The sequence below is a fragment of the Entelurus aequoreus genome, linkage group LG08 (assembly GCF_033978785.1).
Source record: "Entelurus aequoreus isolate RoL-2023_Sb linkage group LG08, RoL_Eaeq_v1.1, whole genome shotgun sequence".
Classification (NCBI taxonomy): domain Eukaryota; kingdom Metazoa; phylum Chordata; class Actinopteri; order Syngnathiformes; family Syngnathidae; genus Entelurus; species Entelurus aequoreus.
In genome coordinates, this window is record NC_084738.1 from 13,342,725 (window position 1) to 13,366,948 (window position 24,224).

Here is a 24,224-nt window from a genome sequence, read left to right on the forward strand (position 1 = left end):
GAATGCTTCTATCAGTGATTTTAGAAGCAAGCCGATATAATCCAATCTTGTTTTGGTTTTTTTTGCTGATATCAGACACATATCGGATCGGAACATCGTAATAGTGATAATACATGAAATTTGTGTTTCCCCTCGATCAGACCTAGGCAATTATTGTGATAGAAAAAAAAAATGTCTGGGACCTACGTATATGTGTGTGTAAAAAAAAAATAAAAAAAAAAATATATATATATATATATATATATATATATATATATATATATATATATATATATATATATATATATATATATATACATACATATATATATATATATATATATATATACATACATATATATATATATATATATATATATATATATATATATATACATATATATATATATATACATATATATACATATATATATATATATACATATATATACATATATATATATATATATATATATATATATATATATATATATATATATATATATATATATATATATATATATATATATATATATATATATATACACACACACACACACACACACACACACCTTTTCCTCATTCAATGCGTTTTCTTTATTTTCATGACTATTTACATTGTAGATTGTCACTGAAGGCATCAAAACTATGAATGAACACATGTGGAGTTATGTACTTAACAAAAAAAAGGTGAAGTAACTGAAAACATGTTTTCTATTCTAGTTTCTTCAAAATAGCCAGCCTTTGCTCTGATTACTGCTTTGCACACTCTTGGCATTCTCTCGATGAGCTTCAGGCACACCTGTGAAGTGAAAACCATTTCGGGTGACTACCTCTCGAAGCTCATCGAGAGAATGCCAAGAGTGTGCGAAAAAGTAATCAGAGCAAAGGGTGGCTATTTTGAAGAAACGAGAATAGAAAACATTTTTTCAGTTATTTCACCTTTTTTTGTTAAGTACATAACTCCACATGCGTTCATTCATAATTTTGATGCCTTCAGTGACAATCTACAATGTAAATAGTCATGAAAATATAGAAAATGCATTGAATGTGAAGGTGTGTCCAAACTTTTGGCCTGTACTGTACATACATACATATATATACACACACATACATACATGCATACATGTATATATAAATATATATATATATATATAAAAAAATAGAGCTGCTGTGATCTACTGAAAACGCAGATTCTAACCATTAAAATACTTTGTACGGTTCCAGACTTACGATCATTTAAAAACCAAACTCATATTAGTGGCTAAGGTTGCGATGTAAAAAATGGGAAACGTCAGGCAGGCCGGATTTTGCCTGGATAAACTGCAGCTCCCCACTACGGAAAGCACTCATGCAGCCCCAAACCATGACTATGCCAACACCATCACACTCACTTGTGTTGCCAGCTTTTTCTGACAATATTATTAGCGTTGTCATTTTCAGTGGACAGCAAATCGGAAATGCAATACAAGCTTGACAGACTACTCCAGGGTAGAACCATGTTTCATTTCTATATTGTCCCTTTAGAAGATAAATCACTCAAAATACATATGGTGAGTATCAATCAAATGGGTATGTTTTTGTTTGGTCATTCGGGGGGATGCAAGAATGAAAGGCAAAACATCATCATCTCTGCGGGGCATCTTGGATTGTTTACAGGCGTATGGTAAGCAATTAGCCTCACTCAGCGTGTGTTTGCGTGCAGACGGCGTTGCTGAATAATAAACCATATCAGTGAAGTGGGAGTTCTCCTCTAGTGCTTAGTCAAAAGTGCTGAAGATGCATCTCAAAACAAAAGGTCTTCTACGTTAAAAAGAAAAACGCCACATTACTTTAAAAAAGGACAAACATGACTTTAATATTAATGAGCACTACTGTTGCTGTGATGGAAGATGTCATAAGGGAGGATTAAAGGTGTGCGAGCGCGCACTGTTGAATTATGCAGAGCATCACGAAGACGAAAAGATATAACAGGCGGACCGATTGTCCCTTATCTGTTATCCTACAGCTTGAATGACGACAGAAATGTCTTTCATTTCATTTTTTTTTAAATTTTCAGTCAAGCTCTGACTGAGTGAGAAAGGGAGATAAGAGCGTTGAAAATTGCTAACACGATTTAGCATAAATGTAGAATAGATAAATATGCCCGCCTTCATTTCCGAGTCAAGAGACGTTGCCCGGCAGGGCTCATTAAAAGGTTGCTCGCCCAGGCATCCTGCCTCATTAAAACTTTAGATTCCTCTTAGCGCAACTATAGGTTCACATTTGGTGACAAATTAATGGGCAAAATGGGAAGAAATGAGTGGGACACACCTAGTTGGAGTCAGTGGATAAATGTTTGATTTACAGATAACAATACCTTGGGGTGTAACGGTAATTCCTAATTATGGTTCAGAACAGTCTTAGCTGATCTGTAGCTCTGGTCTCTACTGAACAATGGTGGCACACTGCCTTTGTCCTATCTACTTGTCTTTGTCCATTTACCGTATTTTCCGGATTATAAGGCGTACTGCCGATGAATGGTCTATGTTCGATCTTTTTTCATATAAAAGGCACACCGGATTAAAGGGCGCATTAAAGTAGTCATATTGTAAAAAAAATGTTAAATTGACAACACTTCCTTGGGGTCTACATAACATGTAATGGTGGTTCTTCGGTTAAAATGTTGCATAGATGATGTTTTACAGACTATCTTGAAGACACTTTCTGACAGTCGCTACCGAATGCGCCGTTTTGTTTGTGGTCTTATTTACGTGGCTCACCTTCGATAGCGTCTTATCCCCGTCATCTTTGTGGTAGCGGTGTAGCGTGCAAGGACGGGAGTGGAAGTGTCAAACGATGGAGCTAACTGTTTGACATTCAGACTTTACTTAAATCAATAACGGAGAAGCAACTTCTCATCCGGAAACAACAACAAAAAAAACGTCCGACCGGAACTCTGATAACTAAAGTTCCTTGGGTGAATAATGTAAACTCACTATACCGGTATGTTTTAGCGCTTTCATGGCGAGTTTACAGACAAATATAAGTAAGAACTTTACACTACTTTATATTACAAATGGCAATAGCGGAGGATGAATGTCCCATAACAAGACGATAAGAGAAAAAGAAGAAGCCTATCGACTACGGACTACAAAGGCGAACGTGCGCAATTTTTCAGGATTTATGCAGATCCCAAATACACATCAGCAGGTACCAGAAGATAAGAAATGTTGCTTTTGCATAATATTGCGAAACAAAACACCAGATAATGTTTTACCTTATACACACACCATAATAATACTCGTATGTTGAAGCACAGTACAATCCATCAAGCGGAGCGGCATCATAGCTTACCAAAGTTGTACTAAAATATTTTGATAGATTTTTAAATGCCGTGTGTAATGTTCTATATTTTCAATGGAACATATAAAATGTTGGTGTTGTTTACTTGAGTGATATTGCCATCATACCTCTTATCACGTATCTCTTATGTTTGACTGCCATCTACTGTTCACACTTATTATTACACCATGTACCAAATAAAATTGCTTCGAGGTCGGTGAGCAAAACCAGAATTATTCCATACATTACACTGTCGAGTTTTGAGAAAAAAAAAGGATTTTAAGTGCACCTTATAGTCCGGAAAATACGGTACGTATTTCACCGGTAAAGACGCTTTTAAAGTTCTGGTTTCTCCTTAACACTATTGCAAGTCATGACTCGTGCTGGGCTCCAGGTACAGTTTGTTTACGGAGTAGACACAAGGCAGTCACTACTTCCTGTCCGCAACTCAATGTGTTCCTTGTGGTAACTCGGTACGCTTCTGTACCGTAGCAAACATTTTTATTATTAATACATGTGCTGTAGTAATGCCTGACAATTTAAACAAATATTTCACAAGTAGGCTAGCAAATATGTGAACTATAGATGAAAAATAAGAGAAAACTACTTGCTAAAGCTACCCGCACACTAAACATACTTTAGCGGAAAGTAAGAAAAATAATTTATAAGTAATGACAAGACTCCACCAACACTGCTATTCACCAGCGGTTGACACTAAAGGCTCTTTAAGGGATCCATGTAGGATCCGGGACAGATGGGCCGGGGGTTCTTTGTGGCGCTGCTTTACAACAAGCGGCATATATCGGCCTCGAGGGGGACCCTTCTACTTCACAGCCGAGAGTGCATAGGGAAAAAAAAAATAACCAGATCAATATGCATTAGTGCAGAACATGGATTAGTGAACATCATGGAACCTTGAACTAAGGTGTGTCTATAGGAGGACGGACCCCTTTCACCAGTTCCAACTACAAAGTGTCCATTAAAGGCTTTCACTCCAATCAGTACCACATGGAAGCAGAAAAGCATAAGGAAGAAAGGTACTGATGTTTTGAAGGACTTACTACAAAAAAACTTGAGTCAAAGATCCTCTATGACAGTGGTCCCCAACCTTTTTTGCACCACGGACCGGGTCAATGTAGGCATTATTTTCAGGGACCGACTTTCCACTTGTGCCAGATAAATACAGCAAGAATAAGTGCATGAAAAATACAACTCACTATAACGCTGAATTAGTGTTTTCTTTGCAATGAGATGCAGATCATGGAAATCAGCCTTTGGCTACAATCTGTCACTTTTCTGTCTGATATGTTCATTAATGTGCATTGTATCATGTCACAAAGTTATAACAAATATAACAATTGGCAACTTCCCATGAGGAGTTTTATTGTACATCTATAAACAAGCTCATTGGTGTGTCCAGTGCACAAGTGTCAAACACAAGGCCCGCGGGCCAGATGTGGCCCTCCACGTCATTTTATATGGCCCGCAAAAGCCTGAAAATAATATGTTTCAATGAAATACCTTATATTTTCTTTCTCGACGTTCTTACTAAAGGTATTAGGTTTTTTTTTGTAGTATGACAGGGGAAAAAAATTGTGTCCAATATTGCAAGAAATATTATATTATCTGACTTTGTTGGACAAAGTCCAAATAAATACTTAAATATCTGCTTAACTTATGATTTCGAAGCAAGTTATCCATCAAATTGTACACTAGAAATATGACCAATAGATTTTACTGTAACATTTAGGGATTTTTTTTTTTTTAAAGCATATTACTGTAAGTTGGAAAAAACAACAACCGATGTTTGTTTTTTTACAGTAAAATTCTGTCAACTGAACTGTAAGTTGTTTTTTTTACTGATAATCCACGGTTGATGATTTTATGGTACCACATTTTATCATGGTAAAAAAATGGCATCTGAGTTGCCCAAATTAAATTAGACAGCGGTACTGTATTTCTATTTACAGTAATATGTTGTAAAGATAATAATAATAAAAGACACCATATAATTTACAGTACAATATTTCACTGGTAACTAAGCTGCCAGTTTTTTTCTGTACAAAACAGTGGTAAAATCTGCAGATTTTTTTTACTCTTTATGGAATTTTTTTAAAAACTATTTTAATTCATAGGCAAATTCGTTAATTATTTACTGTTACAAGCGGCCCTCTAATGGCAGCCATGACTGCGGTGTGGCCCTCAATGAAAACAAGTTTGACACCCCTGGTCAAGTGGGACAGGCCAAAGTTAAGTCGGAGAAAATTAAAGTTAAAGTTAAAGTACCGATGATAATTTGCAGTCCTTTATAATTCATTTAATGTTTCTCTCCGGCCTGGTAGCAAATGCGTCACGGACCGGTACCGGTCCCCGGACCGCTGGTTGGGGACCACTGCTCTATGACATTTAGATGTGTTTCTGAGGACTGATTACACATTAGGGCTGGGAATCTTTGAGTGTCCCACGATTCGATTCAATATCGATTCTTGGGGTCACGATTCGATTATAAATCGATTTTTTTCGATTCAACGCGATTCTCGATTCAAAAACGATATTTTTCCGATTCAAAAACGATATTTTTCCGATTCAAAACAATTCTCTATTCATTCAATACATAGGATTTCAGCAGGATCTACCCCAGTCTGCTGACATGCAATTTTTGTAAAAAGCTTTTATAATTGTAAAGGACAATGTTTTATCAACTGATTGCAATAATGTAAATTTGTTTTAAACTATTAAATGAACCAAAAATATGACTTATTTTATCTTTGTGAAAATATTGGACACAGTGTGTTGTCAAGCTTATGAGATGCGATGCAAGTTTAAGCCACTGTGACACTATTGTTCATTTTTTTTTTTTTTTTTTTATAAATGTCTAATGATGTCAATGAGGGATTTTAAATCACTGCTATGTTGAAATTGTTACTAATACTGATACTGTTGTTGATAAAATTAATTTTTGTTTCACTACTTTTGGATTGTTCTGTGTCGTGTTTGTGTCTCCTCTCAATTGCTCTGTTTATTGCTGTTCTGTGTGTTGCTGGGTCGGGTTTGGTTTTGGAATTGGATTGCATTGTTATGGTATTGCTGTGTATTGTTTTGTTGGATTGATTAATAAAAACGAAAATTTAAAAAAAAGATTAAAAAAAAGAAAAAAAAAAAGGAAAAAAAAGAAAATCGATTTTTGAAAAATGAGAATCGATACTGAATCGTACAACGTGAGAATGGCGATTTGAGTTTGAATCGATTTTTTCGCACACCCCTATTACACATATTTATATGCATTTTTTTCTTTTACGCCCTGAGTCTCTGAATTCCCTTAAGTCCCTTTGGGAGAGTGACCCTATCTGAGGATAGCTGGACAGAGATCTTAAGTAGAGATCATAAGTATTTTATTTGTGCTAGACACAGCCTATTCAACGCAAGCTTATGCGAAGGTCTGACTGGCTAGGATGTATGACGGAATATCAAACAGATATGTGATCCGTGTCCAGTCTCCAGCTAGCTCAATACACATGTTTAGGCTCTGCCCATCCCTGTGTAGTTATTGGACAGACATTTCTAATACTTTGTCTTTGGTAATTGGCAAAAACATTGAACCGAATCCTCTAAGCAGACTATTTGGGGGTAGCCCCTCTGTCATCTTCTCTCAGCAAATCCAAAGAGTCTGGTAGCATTTACTATTTTGTTGGCTGTGTTAGATTGGAAGGCTGCAGCGCCTCCCTGCCAAACTTGCTGGGTTGGAGATATTCTTTATTTCCTTTAATTGGAGAAAATTAGGCTGACATTGAACGGTTGTTCTGTGAAGTTTCAGGAAGTATGGTGTGGTTTCCTAAAATATGTAAAAGAGGCTGATCTCCAATTTAACTCCGATTGAAAAGTAATTGAAAGGTAGATAATTGATGAGCATTTTGGGTATTGCTGCACCGTGTTGGGGACATTCAGGAGTGAAGTTGTCTATGGCTTTATGTCAATATTTCCCTGTACTTATTTGACAGATTTTTTATTTTGGGGTGGAAAAAATTACATTTTGGTATGTATTTCTGTCAACCGTATGTCAAAAATGTTATAAACCAACATTTAAAAAAAAAAGATCCCTTATGACAGGAGAACTCAACTATTTTTGAGGACGTACTATGAAAACAGTCTTCAAAGATCCTTTTTGACAGGAGCTCTCTGCTGTTTTTAAGAATACATTGTAGTACAAAAACACAAGTCAAAGATCCTGTATAACAGCGGCTCTTTGCCCTTTTTAAGAATATACTGTACTATAAAAACACGAGTCAAAGATCCCCTGATAGGAGCGCTTTGCTGTTTTTAACAATATACTGTACAACAAAAACATAAGTCAAAGATCCTGTATGACAGGGGCTCTCTGCTGTTTTTAAGAATATACTGTACTACAAAATCACAAGTTAAAGATCCTCCATGGCAGGAGCGCTCTGCTGTTTTTAAGAATAGACTGTTCTACAAAAACACAGGTCAAAGATCCTCCATGACAGGAGCACTCTGCTGTTTTTAAAAATAGACTGTACTACAAAAACACGCGTCAAAGATCATGTGACAGAAGCGCCTTGCTGTTTTTAAGAATAGACTACTACAAAAACACGAGTCAAAGATCCTCTGTGACAGAAGTGCTCTGCTGTTTTTATGAATAGACTGTATTACAGAAAAATACACGAGTCAAAGATCCTCTATTACAGGACACTGCTGTTTTTAAGAATATGCAGTACCTACAAAAACCCGAGTCAAGTAGCCTCTTTGACAGGAGTGCTCTGCTGTTTTTAAGAATATACAGTACTACAAAAACACGACTCAAAGGTCCTGCATGACAGGAGCGTTCTGCTGTTTTTAAGAATAGACTGTACTACAAAAACACGAGTCAAAGATCCTCTGTGACAGAAGCGCTCTGCTTTTTTTTATGACTAGACTGTATTACAAAAAAATACACGAGTCAAAGATCCTCTATGACAGGACATTGCTGTTTTTAAGAAAGTACTGTACCTACAAAAACACGACTCAAAGATCCTCTGACAGGAGTGCTCTGCTGTTTTTAAGAATATACAGTAGTTCAAAAACACGAGTCAAAGATCCTCTGACAGGACACTGCTGTTTTTAAGAATATACAGTACCTACAAAAACAAAGTCTAAGAGCTTCTATTGACAGGAGTGCTCTGCTGTTTTTAAGAATATACAGTAGATTAAAGATTAAAGTACCAATGATTGTCACACACACTCTAGATGTGGTGAAATTTGTCCTCTGCATTTGACCCATCCCCTTGGGGAGCAGTGGGCAGCAGCGGCGCCGCGCCCGAGAATCATTTTGGTGATTTAACCCCCAACTCCAACCCTTGATGCTGAGTGCCAAGCTACCTACACAAACAAAGTCTAAGAGCTTCTATTGAGAGGAGTGCTCTGCTGTTTTTAAGAATATACAGTACCTACAAAAACACGAGTCAAAGAGCCTCTATGACAGGAGCGCTCTGGTGTTTTTAAGAATATACTGTATTACAAAAACATGAGTCAAAGATCCTATATGACAGGGGGTCTCTGCTGTTTTTAAGAATATAGACTACCTACAAAAACACAATACAGAGAGCCTCTATGACAGAAGTGCTCCTGTTTTTTTAAGCAATGACTACAAATTCTCTTCAAAGACATGACAGCAGCGTTCAGCGTTCTCAAGCCTCTACTACAAAAACAACAGTCACAGATCCTCTACATGACATGACTTCACTTAGTGACTGGCTTTTATTTGAGAAAGCATCTCCTGTTTTGACTCTGGTGTCACAAAAAAGTAACGAAGAATGCAATGATGGAGAGAAAGTTGTAGTTTGACCACAGCTGCTCCCTGTCAAAAGTGGCTCCATCACCGTCAGGGACTTTGTCAGACACGCATCCATGTGTCTCTCGCTCCCTTAATGAGTGAATCATCATCAACCTCTGGGGGTGCGGATGCTAAGACATTATCCACAACCCGCGAAATGCCCAAATGCACAAAAGAAAGTGAGATAGCGTGTGTGTATGTGTGAAATCCAGTGGCATTATGCGTAAGAAGGCCAACAATCAATGAAAAAAAAAAATACATGGACACGCATGCATGAACATGTTTTGCTGAGGGGACACAGTTTGAGCGCAACACAAATCTGGCTAAATGCGGAAGATACACAAAATATGGGCATGGGCATTTCTGTTAAAGAAATGGGGAGGGGGGTAATGGTACATGTATTCAGAAATGTTCGGTACGGTAGAAAGGGATGTTCAACTGAATTGTCAAAAAAAGAGGACCTACAAGGGAACACTACTCGTATAAAGAAGTTGAACAAATGATTACTGACTGCATCACCTTATCGTTACATCGAGTAAATTACATTGCGGAAAAAAATGTGTAACTGGCAAAAAGGAGAGGACTTCAAGGGGAGCCTTGAGGAACGCCTCAGTTGTGAAAATCAGTTTGGCCCCACTGTTCTATGTTTGCGAGCGAGGTTGAAATGTCAATGCAAGGAGCTGCCGATGTGTTTACAGTGGTCCAAGTTCCTCTATACCAGGGGTGTCCAAACTTTTTCCACTGAGGGCCACACACTGAAAAATCAAAGCAAGCGGGGGCCATTTTGATATTTTTTACATTTAGGCCTCCACTCAGGCTTGATCCCGGGGACCCCAAAGGGTTTTGGTCAAAAAAATATAAAAAATGTGCCATTATTCAGTATTATTATTTTTTATTATTATTCAAGTTTTAAATCTCTAGATCAGGGGTCGGGAACCTTTTTGGCTGAGGGAGCCATGAAAGGTAAATATTTTGAAATGTATTTCCATGAGAGCCATGTCATATTTTTTAACACCGAATACAACTAAATATGTGCATTTTTAAGTAAGACCAACATTTTTAGAGTATAATATGTTTCTTATTCTTTTTAATAACACTGTTATTCTGAAGCTAACCAATAATAAATAAAATACTTCTTACCAGTAATGCGACTTCTTGAACAGGTGCGGTAGAAAACGGATGGATGGATTAAAATGCATGAGAATGTTTTATATTTTGAACGTTATTTTTAACACTGTGACCAGCGGAATTAGTCATTACTTATCGTGTTAAGCAATGTCAGCTAAGATTTATCTGAGAGCCAGAGGCAGTCATCAAAAGAGCCACATCTGGCTCGAGAGCCATAGGTTCCCTACCCCTGCTCTAGATCAACACTAGGTATATATATTTGTCAATATAACGTTTTTAAAGATTTAAGTTGTATGCTCTTTTTGTCAAAGAAAATCCTGTTTTTTTATGGAAAAAACACAAAATATGCAATATTTTCACCCAATAAAACTTTTAAGTGGAATATTTGAGATTATATAATAATGGGAGCCTTAAAAAGGTCAATAACTCATAACAACATTGATTTTAATTCATTATTATATTTTTGAGCAATGACACTTAAAAACAAATCACACTAATATTGGGATCCAAAAGGGTTCTACTCATTAAAGAGTTAAAAAATAAATTATAATTTTTTTTTTACTGCTTACTTTTAACACAATAATCTCGAGATCAACTTCAGATCTATCCGTCAATTCTAAGTTTTATTGTTGTTTATGTTTTTTGTTTGTTCGTTTTAGGCCCTTCTTTAAAAAAAAAAAAACAGCTCAGTTTTTTATATGGCAAACACAAAATATGCAACATTTTCCCCAAAAAATATCTCAAAGTGGAATATTTAATGTGACGTAATTGGAGCCTTGAATAGGTCAATAATTCATAATGACACTGATTTTGATTCATATTATTTTTTAAAGAAAGAAACAGCCTGCAAGGCAGCTTTGTGTTATTAGAGTAAACATTGCAACATTTTCTTGTTACATTTCACCTGTTTGCTCTTTTATACCACTTTTTATGTTTTTGTTTTTTTTTCAATCGTATTTTTAAAATGTGCCGTGGGGCCGTTAAAAAATGACCTGCGGGCCGCAAATGGCCCCCGGGCCGCACTTTGGACACCCCTGCTCTATACAATAGGAGCAAAAAAATGTTTGTCTCCCAAGTTTTGAACTGAACTCGGGCGCCAGATTTGGCCCCCATAGTTGCCACAAAGAACACATTAATTGAAAGAGTGTAACTGCCTGTTGATATGGTTCTCAGAAGCAGCAAGCTTTGCACTGGACATTTGTTTGTGATTCTTTTTTTTTGTTGGTTATAAATCAAATTGTGTTTTGCAAAACACAAATGTCCACTGCACAGGACGCGGTCTCTAAAGAGGATAGTCACGCCGCGGCAGAGTTAGAGTTAGTTTCCTGGGCATGACGTTAAAGTGCATCCGGCAGTGGAGGCTCCTCTATGGGGTATTGGGGCACTAGGAAGTTAACCCCTTTACTACTGTTACCCCAGGTGGCCCTTGGCAAAGGCCTAGTACCTGACTGCCCCCCTAGCCAGGGATACGGTGAAGACCTCAACGGCGGAGCAGGCGGAAGACGGTAGATTTAAGAACTACCACAACGGCTGCGATGGCGGAAGAAGGCTGCAGCAGAAAAGGGTCCCCAGTTGTCTTGGACTCCATGCCACTGGACCCTGACCCGATTCTGTCAAGGATCGTGTGGTGACTGTCTGTGTACCAGTCTCTAGGGTTGGGTATCGAGTATCGATTGGAACCGGGACTAACTTTCCGATTCTCACGGGATCGTTCAAAAGTTTAAATTTCGATTCCTATTACCAGTCCGCCGACCGGAAAAAAATATGTCCGCCGAACAGGAAGAAAAAGCCGCTGAACACCAACGAAGAAGCGCCCACCGTCGGAAGTGTTAGCATAGCCGAGCGAGTCAGTCAAGCTCAAGCATGGATAGCGGGCGTCGGCGGTCGAAAGTGTGGCTTTACTTTACAAAAAAAAAGAAATAACCGCGAAATAACAGAGCTCCATGTCCATCAAGAAACGAGTGGAGAGAGAGCTGCAGATGTATCAGGACGTTCCACCGATACTTATGTCTGACGACCCTGCTGCATGGTGGTGGTCCGGTGGAACCAACAAAAGACTTATCCTTTGCTGTCATATCTCGCTTTCTCCTATTTATGCGTTCAAGCTTCTTCCACACCCAGCGAACGTGTATTTTCCACAGCAGGAGACACTATCTGTCCAGAACGCTCACGCATCCTGCCTGAGAAGGCGGATATGGTCATTTTCCTAAACAAAAACTGTCTATGATTTTATACTGTACCTGCTGCTAATCTGGACTGGGTTTTGCAAGTTGTTTCTTATTGTTTATTTGCTTTTCTGCACCAGGTTAGCCCATCAGTGGGAGCACGGTAACATTTTTAAGTACCGGCAGCATCATACACTTGTGTGTATAAATGTGTTTTCATGAGGTTTCCTGCAGCATCATACACTTATGTGTAAATGTGTTTTCATGAGGTTTTCAAAAATAAAGCTCTCTTGAGGAAAGTGTACCCCTGGGAAAATGTATTCATAATTTATAATATTTATATTCAAGTTCATAGATTTGATATTTATATTCTAGTTGAAAACAGCCCTGTGAGGAATTTATAGTAAAGTTCATCAAAAGTTAATAGAATTAAAATTGATGGAGAATGTCAGACTATTTCATTCAGAAAGACTGTAGGTAAGCTAGCTCATTTAAAATATCCTAAACTTTTTTTTGACCCTGCCTCTTAAAAGAATCGGAATCGGGAATCGTCAGGAATCGGAATCGGAATAGTTCGAATTCAAACGATACCCATCCCTACCAGTCTCCCCACGTTAAACTAAGTCACGCACAGGCATCCTCCATAAAGGGATACACCCCTACCAGGAGGATCGTCATACTCGTTTGAGTGACCGCCGATGATGAGCGTTTGAAAATCCTCTTCCATCTGTTTGGAAACATTTGGCCTTCCTGTTGAAATACTTAAGCATGGATCAGATGAAAAGATAGAAAAAGGGGAACTATATACTGGAACTACATATGCTGTATACTTAAGCTAATTAAGAAAATTGATATCATACAATAAAATAATTCACAATGTTTAACTTGTTCAGCTTGTTTGCACTGTTGCATTTATTGGAGCGTTTTCCCGTTTCATTTTTAAAAGTCATTAAAGCGTGCAAAAAATGTATTTTCTAGATCCGAAAAACCATGTTAGACTATAGCAGAGGTGTCCCAAGTGCGGCTCGGAGCTATTTTTTTAATGGCCTGCAGAAAATTATAACAAAAATATTTTCCCTTAAACATAAATGGCTTAAAAGAGCAAACAAGTGTAATATAACAAGAACAAATTCAAATGCTGACTCTAAAGCAGAGCCAAATTTTTCTTTAAAAAACAACAACATTGTACTGTCCTCATCCTTTGATTTTTTTTAGTCTGTGGCCCTCAGTGGAATAAGTTTGGACACCCCTGGACTAGAGCGTCGTGCTTTGAAATGTCATTGGAATTCCTGTCAAACTGCTGAAGCTCAGTGTTTGGCCACAAAAGTGTTGCAGACCATGCTGGAATTGAACCCTGACCCATTGTCAACTACCAGGTTGTGCGAGCCATTCATTAGACTCGTCCCTCTGTTGGTTTATTAAAGGAATGGACGAGCGTCCATTGTTCATTTCTATAGACTTTCACCCACTCATTTGCTGAGCACTTCGTGGTGTATGATAATTACATGTAATCATAGTGATTTCCACTAAAAAAAAGTCCTAAGTGACGCGAAGAAAAGTACATGACATTCTGTACAGTTTGTCAACCCTGTGTGTTTTTGTCACTTTCAGGTTCAGCCTACTATGACAATGTGCGACCGTTAGCGTATCCCGACGCGGACGCAGTCCTCCTTTGCTTTGACATAAGTCGCCCAGAGACGCTGGACAGCGTGGTGAAAAAGGTCAGTGCCTCATATTGGAAACTTTTTTTTTTTTTTTTTTGCAAAAAGAGCAGCAGCCCTAATAGAGCATTGATTGATTTGAGATTGAGACTTTTATTAGTAGGTTGCACAGTGAAGTACATATTCCGTACAATTGACCACTAAATGGTAACACCCGAATAAGTTTTTCAACTTGTTTAAGTCGGGGTCCACTTAAATTGATTCATGATACAGATATATACTATCATCATAATACAGTCATCACATAAGATAATCCATTGAATTATTTACAATCAGGGGTGTGGAGGGGGGGAAGGATATGGACATCAAGTAGTGGACATAGAGAGAGAGAGAGAGAGAGAGAGAGAGAGAGAGAGAGAGAGAGAGAGAGAGAGAGAGAGAGAGAGAGAGAGATCAGAAGGCATAAGAAAAAAGAAAAAGTATCTGCATTTGATTGTTTACATTTGATTATGAGCAATCCGGGGAGGGTGTTAGTTTAGGGTTGTAGCTGCCTGGAGGTGAACTTTTATTGCGGTTTTGAAGGAGGATAGAGATGCCCTTTCTTTTATACCTGTTGGGAGCGCATTCCACATTGATGTGGCATAGAAAGAGAATGAGTTAAGACCTTTGTTAGTTCGGAATCTGGGTTTAACGTGGTTAGTGGAGCACCCCCTGGTGTTGTGGTTATGGCGGTCATTTACGTTAAGGAAGTAGTTTGACATGTACTTCGGTATCAGGGAGGTGTAGCGGATTTTATAGACTAGGCTCAGTGCAAGTTGTTTAACTCCAAGTTGTTTAACTCTGTCCTCCACCTTGAGCCAGCCCACTTTAGAGAAGTGGGTAGGAGTGAGGTGGGATCTGGGGTGGAGGTCTAGAAGTAACCTGACTAGCTTGTTCTGAGATGTTTGGAGTTTAGATTTGAGGGTTTTGGAGGTGCTAGGGTACCAGGAGGTGCATGCGTAATCGAAAAAGGGTTGAACGAGAGTTCCCGCCAGAATCCTCAAGGTGCTTTTGTTGACCAGAGAGGAAATTCTGTAGAGAAATCTCGTTCGTTGGTTAACCTTTTTGATTACCTTGGTTGCCATTTTATCACAGGATATATGGTGATAACAATGTCAAGCAGGTGTTTTTAAATATAGGGGCAGAGCCCACATTGGGTCACAGGTCACATTTCTGGGTCTTTTATTGAACACATACCGTGATTTGTTGTAATAAACTATGGCCCTGTTTGCACTGCATACCAAATCAGATTTCTTTGCCCTGAAGTGACACAGATCACATTTTTTTGGCCAGTCTAAACGCTCCAAAGTGCTTCAAATCTGATCGTTTGGCATCAGATTCAGGGAACATCAGGAGGTAGTTCTGAATCCGATTGAAATGTGATCTTTTCAAATGTGACTTCAGTCTAAACGCAATGCGACCTGAATGCGACCCGAATGTGATTTGTCCGTCAGTTCTGGGTGTGCTACATCACTCGTGTGCGCAGGGAAAAAAGCAGTCTCCAGCGAAAGTGCGTATTTCATTACAACATTTGGTTTTGGTTTCTATTTAAGACGGACGACCTAATTTCCGGTGCGCAAATAATAGGCTATATGTAATTTATGAATATAGTCGAGGTTTCTGTGGTTTATCCGTTATCCAGTGCTCAATGCCGGGGTGGAGTGGAATATACGTTAGGTCAGGAAAAAACACAGAGGCTATTTCATCCCTACAAGCCTGTTTTGCAGGTTTCCCTGCTCTTCAGGGAGAGAAAAAATCCCCCGAAGAGTAGGGAAACCTGGGAAACAGGCTTGTAGGGATGAAATAGCTTCTGTGTTTTTTCTTGACCTAATGTATAATTTATGAGTATATCTTTTTTTTATTAATCAATCCAACAAAACAATACACAACAATACCATAATAATGCAATTCCAATTCCAAAATCAAACTCAACCCAGCAACATCCAGAATAGCAATAAACAGAGCAATTGAGAGGACAAACAAACATGACACAAAACAATCTAAAAGCAGTCAAACAAAAATGAATATTATCAACCTGCTTGGCACTCAGCATCAAGGGTTGGAATTGGGGGTTAAATCTCCAAAAATGATTCCCGGGCGCGGCTATGCTGCTGCCCACTGCTCCCCTCACCTCCCAGGGGGTAATCAAGGGGATGGGTCAAATGCAGAGGACAAATTTCACCACACCTAGTGTGTGTGTGACAATCATTGGTACTTTAACTTTAACTTTAACAACAGTATCAATATTAGTAACAATTTCAACATAGCAGTGATTAAAAATCCCTCATTGACATTATCATTACATTTATAAAAAATAAAAACATTTAAAAAAAATATATAAGTATATATTTTGATTCCGAAGAAATAGCCGGAATTGACGCTGTGGCGCATTTGCTTACAAGTGAGTTGAAAAATAAAGCTCCCGCAGATCCCGTGGACGCTTTTGACCTCCCTCCCTCCTCAACGACACCTGGAGTCGAACTTTTGCTTGCATGCAGAACGGCCCGAGCCTATGAACATTACATCGACACACCCAAGACAATGGGTATATACACACACACACCCTCCCCCACCCCACACCTTCACCACCGCTTGATTCCCCTCGGGGTGATGGACGGCTGGCAGCGCTTCATAGCAGCAGTCGCCCTCCAGGGCCCCAACTCCCCGCCCCTCTGTTGCGAGTTGTCGTGATTAAATGTAACATGTTTATGTGTGCATGGCATGGAGGTTTTTTCCCACTCCAGACTAGGCCCCCTAAGGAGCCCAGTCTAGATTGTATTTTTTTACTCATGTTCTTCCCCAGCGTTTGACCATTTTCTTATCTTTTACGGGGCGCCTCGTGGCGACCCATCAGCGTTCCTGTTCTGTAACCCTGTACACTGTTTGTCTAATCTTGAACGGGTTTGTGCTGAAAACATAGTTTCGTTGTACTTGTGCAATGACAATAAAGTCCTATCCTATCCTATCCACGCTGATGTCCGTGTCTCCTCTACTTTACAGCCATTAAAAGATTACAACCCTCCCAAATATCCATCCATCCATTTTCTACCGCTTGTCCCTTTTGGGGTCGCTGGAGCCTATCTCAGCTGCGTTCGGGCGGTAGGCGGGGTACACCCTGGACAAGTCGCCACCTCATCACAGGACCAACACAGATAGACCAACAACATTCACACACTAGGGCCAATTTAGTGTTACCAATCAACATATCCCCTGGTGCATGTAAGTCACGGGGAGAACATGCAAACTCCACACAGAAAGATCCCGAGCGCAGGATCGAACCCCGGACCTTCGTATTGTGAGGCAGATGCACTAACCCCTCTGTCACCGTGCTGCCTCTCCCAAATATTTTACACTATATACATCCATTCATACACTATATTACTTTCACGTAAAAAAAACTTATTTTTAAGATGTTGCGACTTTTGTTTTGTTTTGTACTAGTCGCGACTTCCTCCTGGTCAACTTCCTTTGTTTTCACTTTATCGAAGTTTGCATGCAAGCGACATCGGGGCCTTTGCGCGTTTACACTGAAGTCTGATAAAATCACATTTTACTTGCAGTGTACACAGTCAGCTGGAAAAAATCAGATCTAAATAAAATCAGATTTAGGCCACTTTGGCCTGCAGTGTAAATGTAGTCCGTCTTATTTAGCATGAGTTTATGTTCTGTGTATGTTGACTGTTTGTATTGCATATTGTTAGAATATCCTCACCAAAGCCTTATAAACATTTCCATTTTTGAGGTATGCTAAACAATATTATCCATTAGATTAAAAAAATTTCAAGCACATTTTGTGTTGTAGATTCACTAACATACATCAATACACACAATCTTAATCATTAGCCAAATGATCAAGGACTTGTGGATAATTAGCTGCTAAGTTCTAGATGAGTATTTCCTACCAATCTTGCTCAAATTTTTCAATCTCCTTGAGGCAGAGCTGAGCAAATATTTTGACTCGGGGGCCACATTGAGAGAAAAAACGTGTTTGGGGGGGGGGCAATGTGTATGTGTGTATAAATGTGTGTTTGGGTCCCTCTTTTTCAGGAACACTAACACCAAAAGTCACAATGTCTGATAGAGTTTAAAAAAAGTTATGACAAACCACCTCAAAAATACGGAATGGAATTTTACAGTTTTTTTTACTGAATGGGACACCCAAAATGTACACGAAAATAAAGAAAGTAGGATTTACCATATTAACTATGAACAATAAAACACTGACTATTAACAACATATGAACGTCGCTCCTCTTTTACTTCTTAGACCAGCTCCTCCATAGACATCTTTTACAATCAAGCAAAACACAACAAACAAACAAGGGTAATAAACACCTACAATATGATATATTATCACTTTTATGCAGACATTTGTTGTAAAAATTTGCTTCTGCATCTGTTCCTGACACATGCATTTCGGGCTGGCTGCTCTGAAAACAAACCCCGCCCACTCTGGTTTGTTCCGGTCTGAGCTTCTGTGACGTAGATTACCGTAATAACTCGTAAAACACCCAAAAGCGCAGATTTCAACCATTGAAATACTTTTTATAGTTCAAGACTTGGGGTCATTTAAAAACAGCACAGCACACCATAATGGCGGCGACAGTTTTGATGTTAAAGGTCTAAAAAAATTATGTAGAAAGTCCGGCGGGCCGGATTGAAAATCTTAATGGGCCGCATGTGGCCCCCGAGCCTTACTTTGCCCAGGTCTGCCTTAAGGTGTGAGAAATTTTATTTCAATCCGACTTTGGGGGCTTTGGTGTAATCGGGTACATGTTTTGGTAAATAGTCAGCAGTTCAGGACTTGAAGAGCTAGCTTAGACAAAGGCATAGTCTACATTTTTTCCCCATCACTCTATTCAAAATTCATATTTATATCAGAAGCGTTTGCTTTGATTAAATCAGCAAATTGATTTGTTTACCACGGAGTTAGGATTGTGAATAATGGAAAAATGAGTGCCGGCAATCTTTCAACATTTTAAATGCGATTCGGTTTTAAAATAATTTTAACCAGTAATGTTTGGGTTTCTGAATTAATATTTACATTTCCTTGACTCGCCATAATGTATGATGATTATGGTGCATTGAGAAATAATAATACTAATGTAATCTAAACAACAAATGTATTTTCTTAAAAATACAAAATGAGACTTTCTCAGTCTGGACCCCTCCCGAGGGTCCAGCCTTAGACTGATACTTTTTTTACTCTTCCCCCTTTCCCAATGTCACCTTTTTTAAGGAGCGCTGTAAGTGGCTGATCCGTGGGCGGTCCCGTCTTGTCCCCTTGTAGCGTATGTCTGCTCTTAGTGGGACTGCCGAAAATGAAATTTCAGTTCTTATGTGTCTTGTACATGTTAAAGAATGGACAACAATAAAGCATCTTGAATCTTGAATCTTCATGGAATCACTTTTTTTTTTGATTGATTGTTGTTTAATTCCAATTGCTGTGTGGGAATGTTTTGCATAGCCCAGCCGTTGACTTGGTGGGCATCCCTCATCATTCAGCAGTGACATCGTCAGCCCAACACAAAACACGTAACTTGTAGGGTGGACAAATTCTCAGATCCATCAACTTGAACTCTGACCCCATTGGCAGTGGTGAATTCACACAGTTCACAATGCATGCTCGGGATGCCAGAGTAACACGTCGACCAGTTCTCGATTCTAACGCAAACAAAAGCACGTCGATCTGCTCGAGTAATCCTTTCAATGTTTCATTTTTTCCCCGCTGCGTTTTAAACAACCGTTGTTGACAAAGAAAGCGATTATGGTGCCCTTCAATTTTTCTTCAAAGTGAGGCTGTTCTCTCAGCATTACTAAGCTTGACAAATAGCTCTTGACTCCTAATCGCTTTCCTCTCCTTCAATGTTGTATCCTTTGCCTTCCTCATCTAATCTCTGCACAAACAAACAGAATGAAATCTGGTATGTGTGACTTTAGATCCACTGTCAAAATCTACCTCAACAGGCTCCTGCGTTGGTCTATTTTGGACTTTAAACTTACAACTGTTCAATTTAAAATGACCAATCTTCCGCTATTTTATTATTTCAACTAAAGATGTCCGATAATATCGGCCTGCCGATATTATCGGTATCGGTTTCAACCTCCCGATTTTCCCGAATTTCAGTGCTCCTCCCGAAAATCTCCCGGGGCAACCATTCTCACGAATTTCCGCCCGGACAACATTATTGGGGGCGTGCCTCAAAGGCACTGCCTTTAGCGTCCTCTACAACCTGTCGTCACGTCCACTTTTCCTCCATACAAACAGCGTGCCGGCCCAGTCACATAATATATGCGGCTCTTACACACACACACACAAGTGAATGCCATGCATACTTGATCAACAGCCATACAGGTCACACTGAGGGTAGCCGTATAAACAACTTTAACACTGTTACAAATATGCGCCACACTGTGAACCCACACCGAACAAGAATGACGAACACATTTTGGGAGAACATTCGCACCGTAACACAACATAAACACAACAGACAAATACCCAGAACCCCTTGCAGCACTAACTCTTCCGGGACGCTACAATATACACCCCCGCTACCCCCTAACCCCTCCACCCCCACATCAACCCCGCCCACCTCAACCTCCTCATGCTCTCTCAGGGAGAGCATGTCCCAAATTCCAAGCTGCTGTTTTGAGGCATGTTAAAAAAGATAAAGCACTTTGTGACTTCAATAATAAATATGGCAGTGCCATGTTGGCATTTTTTCCCATAACTTTTGATTGATTGATTGAAACTTGTATTAGTAGGTTGCACAGTATAGTACATATTCCGTACAATTGACCACTAAATGGTAACACCCGAAGAAATTTTTCAACTTGTTTTAGTCGGGGTCCAAGTAAATCAATTCATGGCACTTGAGTTGATTTATTTTGGAAAACCTTGTTACATTGTTTAATGCATCCAGCGGGGCATCACATCAAAATTAGGCATAATAATGTGTTAATTCCACAACTGTATATATCGGTATCGGTTGATATCGGAATCGGTAATTAAGAGTTGGACAATACCGGAATATCGGATATCGGCAAAAAAGCCATTATCGGACATCTCTAATTTGAACCAATTTACGCAAGCGTCATAGGGCCTACGATAGTGTTTTTAAAAGATTGTGGCCAAAATATAGCTTGAGGGTGAAATGTACAGTTTAAAATTGCTTTTAATATGCTCTTCTGGCAACACGCCATTTTGTCTGTAGCTTTAATGCTAATGAGCGGTGAACAGTGGCTTCATCAAGTGCTATTATCACTTTTTACATGTACACTGTAACTGTGCACTTGCCAAACATAATAGATGCTATATATATATATATATATATATATATATATATATATATATATATATATATATATATATATATATATATATATATATATATAGAGAGAGAGAGAGAGAGAGAGAAAGAGCAGAGAGCAGAGCAGAGCTCTCTGCTCTGCTCATATATATACATATATATATCACATACAACTATGCTAAGGAATAGCTACAATGGGTACATAACTAACTTATTTGCTGAAGAAAAACAAAATGATCAAATTTACAGCACCCACGTTTGTAGCTGACTGACATATTTGGCAGAGCTTTATTTCAAGATGTGTAGCGAAGCCCTTTTTTTCCTAGCTAGGGCGACTCGGAGGCAGTTTCATCTTCATGACGCTGTAAAAATCTAACTTTTAAAGCGAACCAACTTGTCTGAGAAGTGGTCATGAAGAGGCTCAAGGGATGCATAGTACCATTAGAACAGTGGCTCTCTCAAACTTTTTTCACCAAGGACCACCAGAGAAACACTTGGCTCCATAATGACCAACATTAAAATAGAGTAGCATTGTAGACCCAAGTATTCATTAAAACAACGCAAAGGTTTTGTAATATTAACTATATATACTAACTGTAATATTGCACATGGTAATTGGGATTTGTTATATATTGTAAATATTATATAAAATATAATATAATTTAATAATATATCAGTATGTATTGTATACTGTATATATAATATGTAAATCTTACATATATGTTATATTGCTACTATGGTACATTTTTAGTCTACTTTATACCTGCATTATCCTATCCATCCTTTGTAACTGAGCTACTGTGTGGAACAATTTCCCTCACGGATCAATAAAGTTTGTCTAAGTCTAAGTTTTATCTAACGAGTACATTCAATATTTTGGCCACTGTAACATTACACACAGTTTGGACAATAACACTGTTTGAATATTAAAAAAATGAAACACTATACTTTAATCAAGTGTTTCTTTGGCGTACCACTAGATGTAGCCCACATATCACTAGTGGCACATGTACTACCGTTTGAGAATCACTGTGTAAGAACACTGGACAACATAGAAAACAACATAAAAGTGGACATTAAGCCATTTAAGCGGTTTAGTACCGTAATTCTGGCAGAGGAGAATCACTCACACTACGTCACTGTCAAAGACAGGGGTGTCCAAACTTTTTCCACTGAGGGCCGCACACGGAAAAATTAAAGCACGTGGAGGCCATTTTGATATTTTTCATTTTCAAACCATAACAAAATATATGGATTTTTAATTTTTATTTTACCTTTAGGGGTCCCGGGGACCATAAAGGGTCTCAGTCATTAAAATGTTAAAATTTTAATGACTTGAATTATTTTTTATTTAACGCTTACAGTAAATCTCTATATCAACTTCAAGTTGATATAAAGTAATAATAATAAAAAAAGTTTTTACGGCTTTTCTGTCAAAAACCTTTTTTTTATAGTAAAACTGAAATATGCAGGATTTAGTAATTAGAGCCCTAAAAGATCAATAAGGCAGGACACCATTGATTTTAATTATTTAATATTTTTGAGTAATCGCAGTGAAAAGATAAATAAAGTACCACTAAATATATGTGGGATCCAAGAGGTGCCCCATTCACAAGGTGATACATTTTTATTAGGTTTTTCTTTTACTTTCAACACTTAAGTTAGGAGATCAACTTCAGATATATCTGTAGATTTTACGTTTGAACTATTATTTTGTTTGTTTTATGCTCTTTTGTCAAAGAAAACAATGTTTTTATATGGCATCTACACAATATATGCAATATTTACCACATAAAACATTTTAAAGTGAAATATTTGAAGTAATTGGAGCCTAGAAAATAATTCATTATAACATGGATTTTTTGTCATTATTTTTGTTTTTTGAGCAATGGCAAAAAAATTTTTAATAAAGAAACAGCCTGCATGGCAGCTTTGTGTCAACACTGCAACTTTTTCTCGTTAGATTTCGCCTCATTCCACTTTTTTTTAATGTTTTTTTTATAGTTTTGCAATAGTATTTCCAGAATGTGTGGCGGGCTGGTAAACAATTAGCTGCGGGCCGCAAATGGCCCCCGGCCGCACTTTGAACACCACTGGTCAAAGACAATGGAAAGGCAAATTTTGTATCCTCATTAAAAGTCTTACTCTAAGAATGAGCGAATAAAGGTTATGGCGTGAACTGAGAGCTTTGGTTCGTGTCTTTAAGAGATGTTCCATCGTATTTGTCGAGACAGAAGGCGACAAAACCTTAGTAAATGTCACTACATTAAGGGAAAGTCTTATCTACAGTACAGGCCAAAAGTTTGGACACACCTTTTCCTCATTCAATGCGTTTTCTTTATTTTCATGACTATTTACATTGTAGATTGTCACTGAAGGCATCAAAACTATGAATGAACACATGTGGAGTCATATACTTAACAAAAAAAAGGTGAAATAACTGAAAACATGTTTTATATTCTAGTTTCTTCAAAATAGCCACCCTTTGCGCCGATTACCTTTTCGCACACTCTTGGCATTCTCTCGATGAGCTTCAAGAGGTAGTCACCTGAAATGGTTTTTACTTCACAGGTGTGCTTGAAGCTCATCGAGAGAATGCCAAGAGTGTGTAAAGCAGTAATCAGAGCAAAGGATGGCTATTTTGAAAAAACTAGAATATAAAACATGTTTTCAGTTATTTCACCTTTTTTTGTTAAGTACATAACTCCACATGTGTTCATTCATAGTTTTGATGCCTTCAGTGGCAATCTACAATGTAAATAGTCATGAAAATAAAGAAAACGCACTGAATG

General features: G+C 38.3%; 1 protein-coding gene across 1 annotated transcript in view; it reads left to right on the forward strand.

Moving 5' to 3' along the window:
- LOC133654974 (rho-related GTP-binding protein RhoN-like) overlaps positions 1-24,224 on the forward strand; it is a 50,457-nt gene that overhangs the window by 20,334 nt on the left and 5,899 nt on the right. The window contains exon 4 of the mRNA XM_062054847.1: positions 14,035-14,144. Coding sequence (XP_061910831.1) covers positions 14,035-14,144 — 110 coding nt within the window. The remainder of the gene's footprint in view (positions 1-14,034; positions 14,145-24,224) is intronic.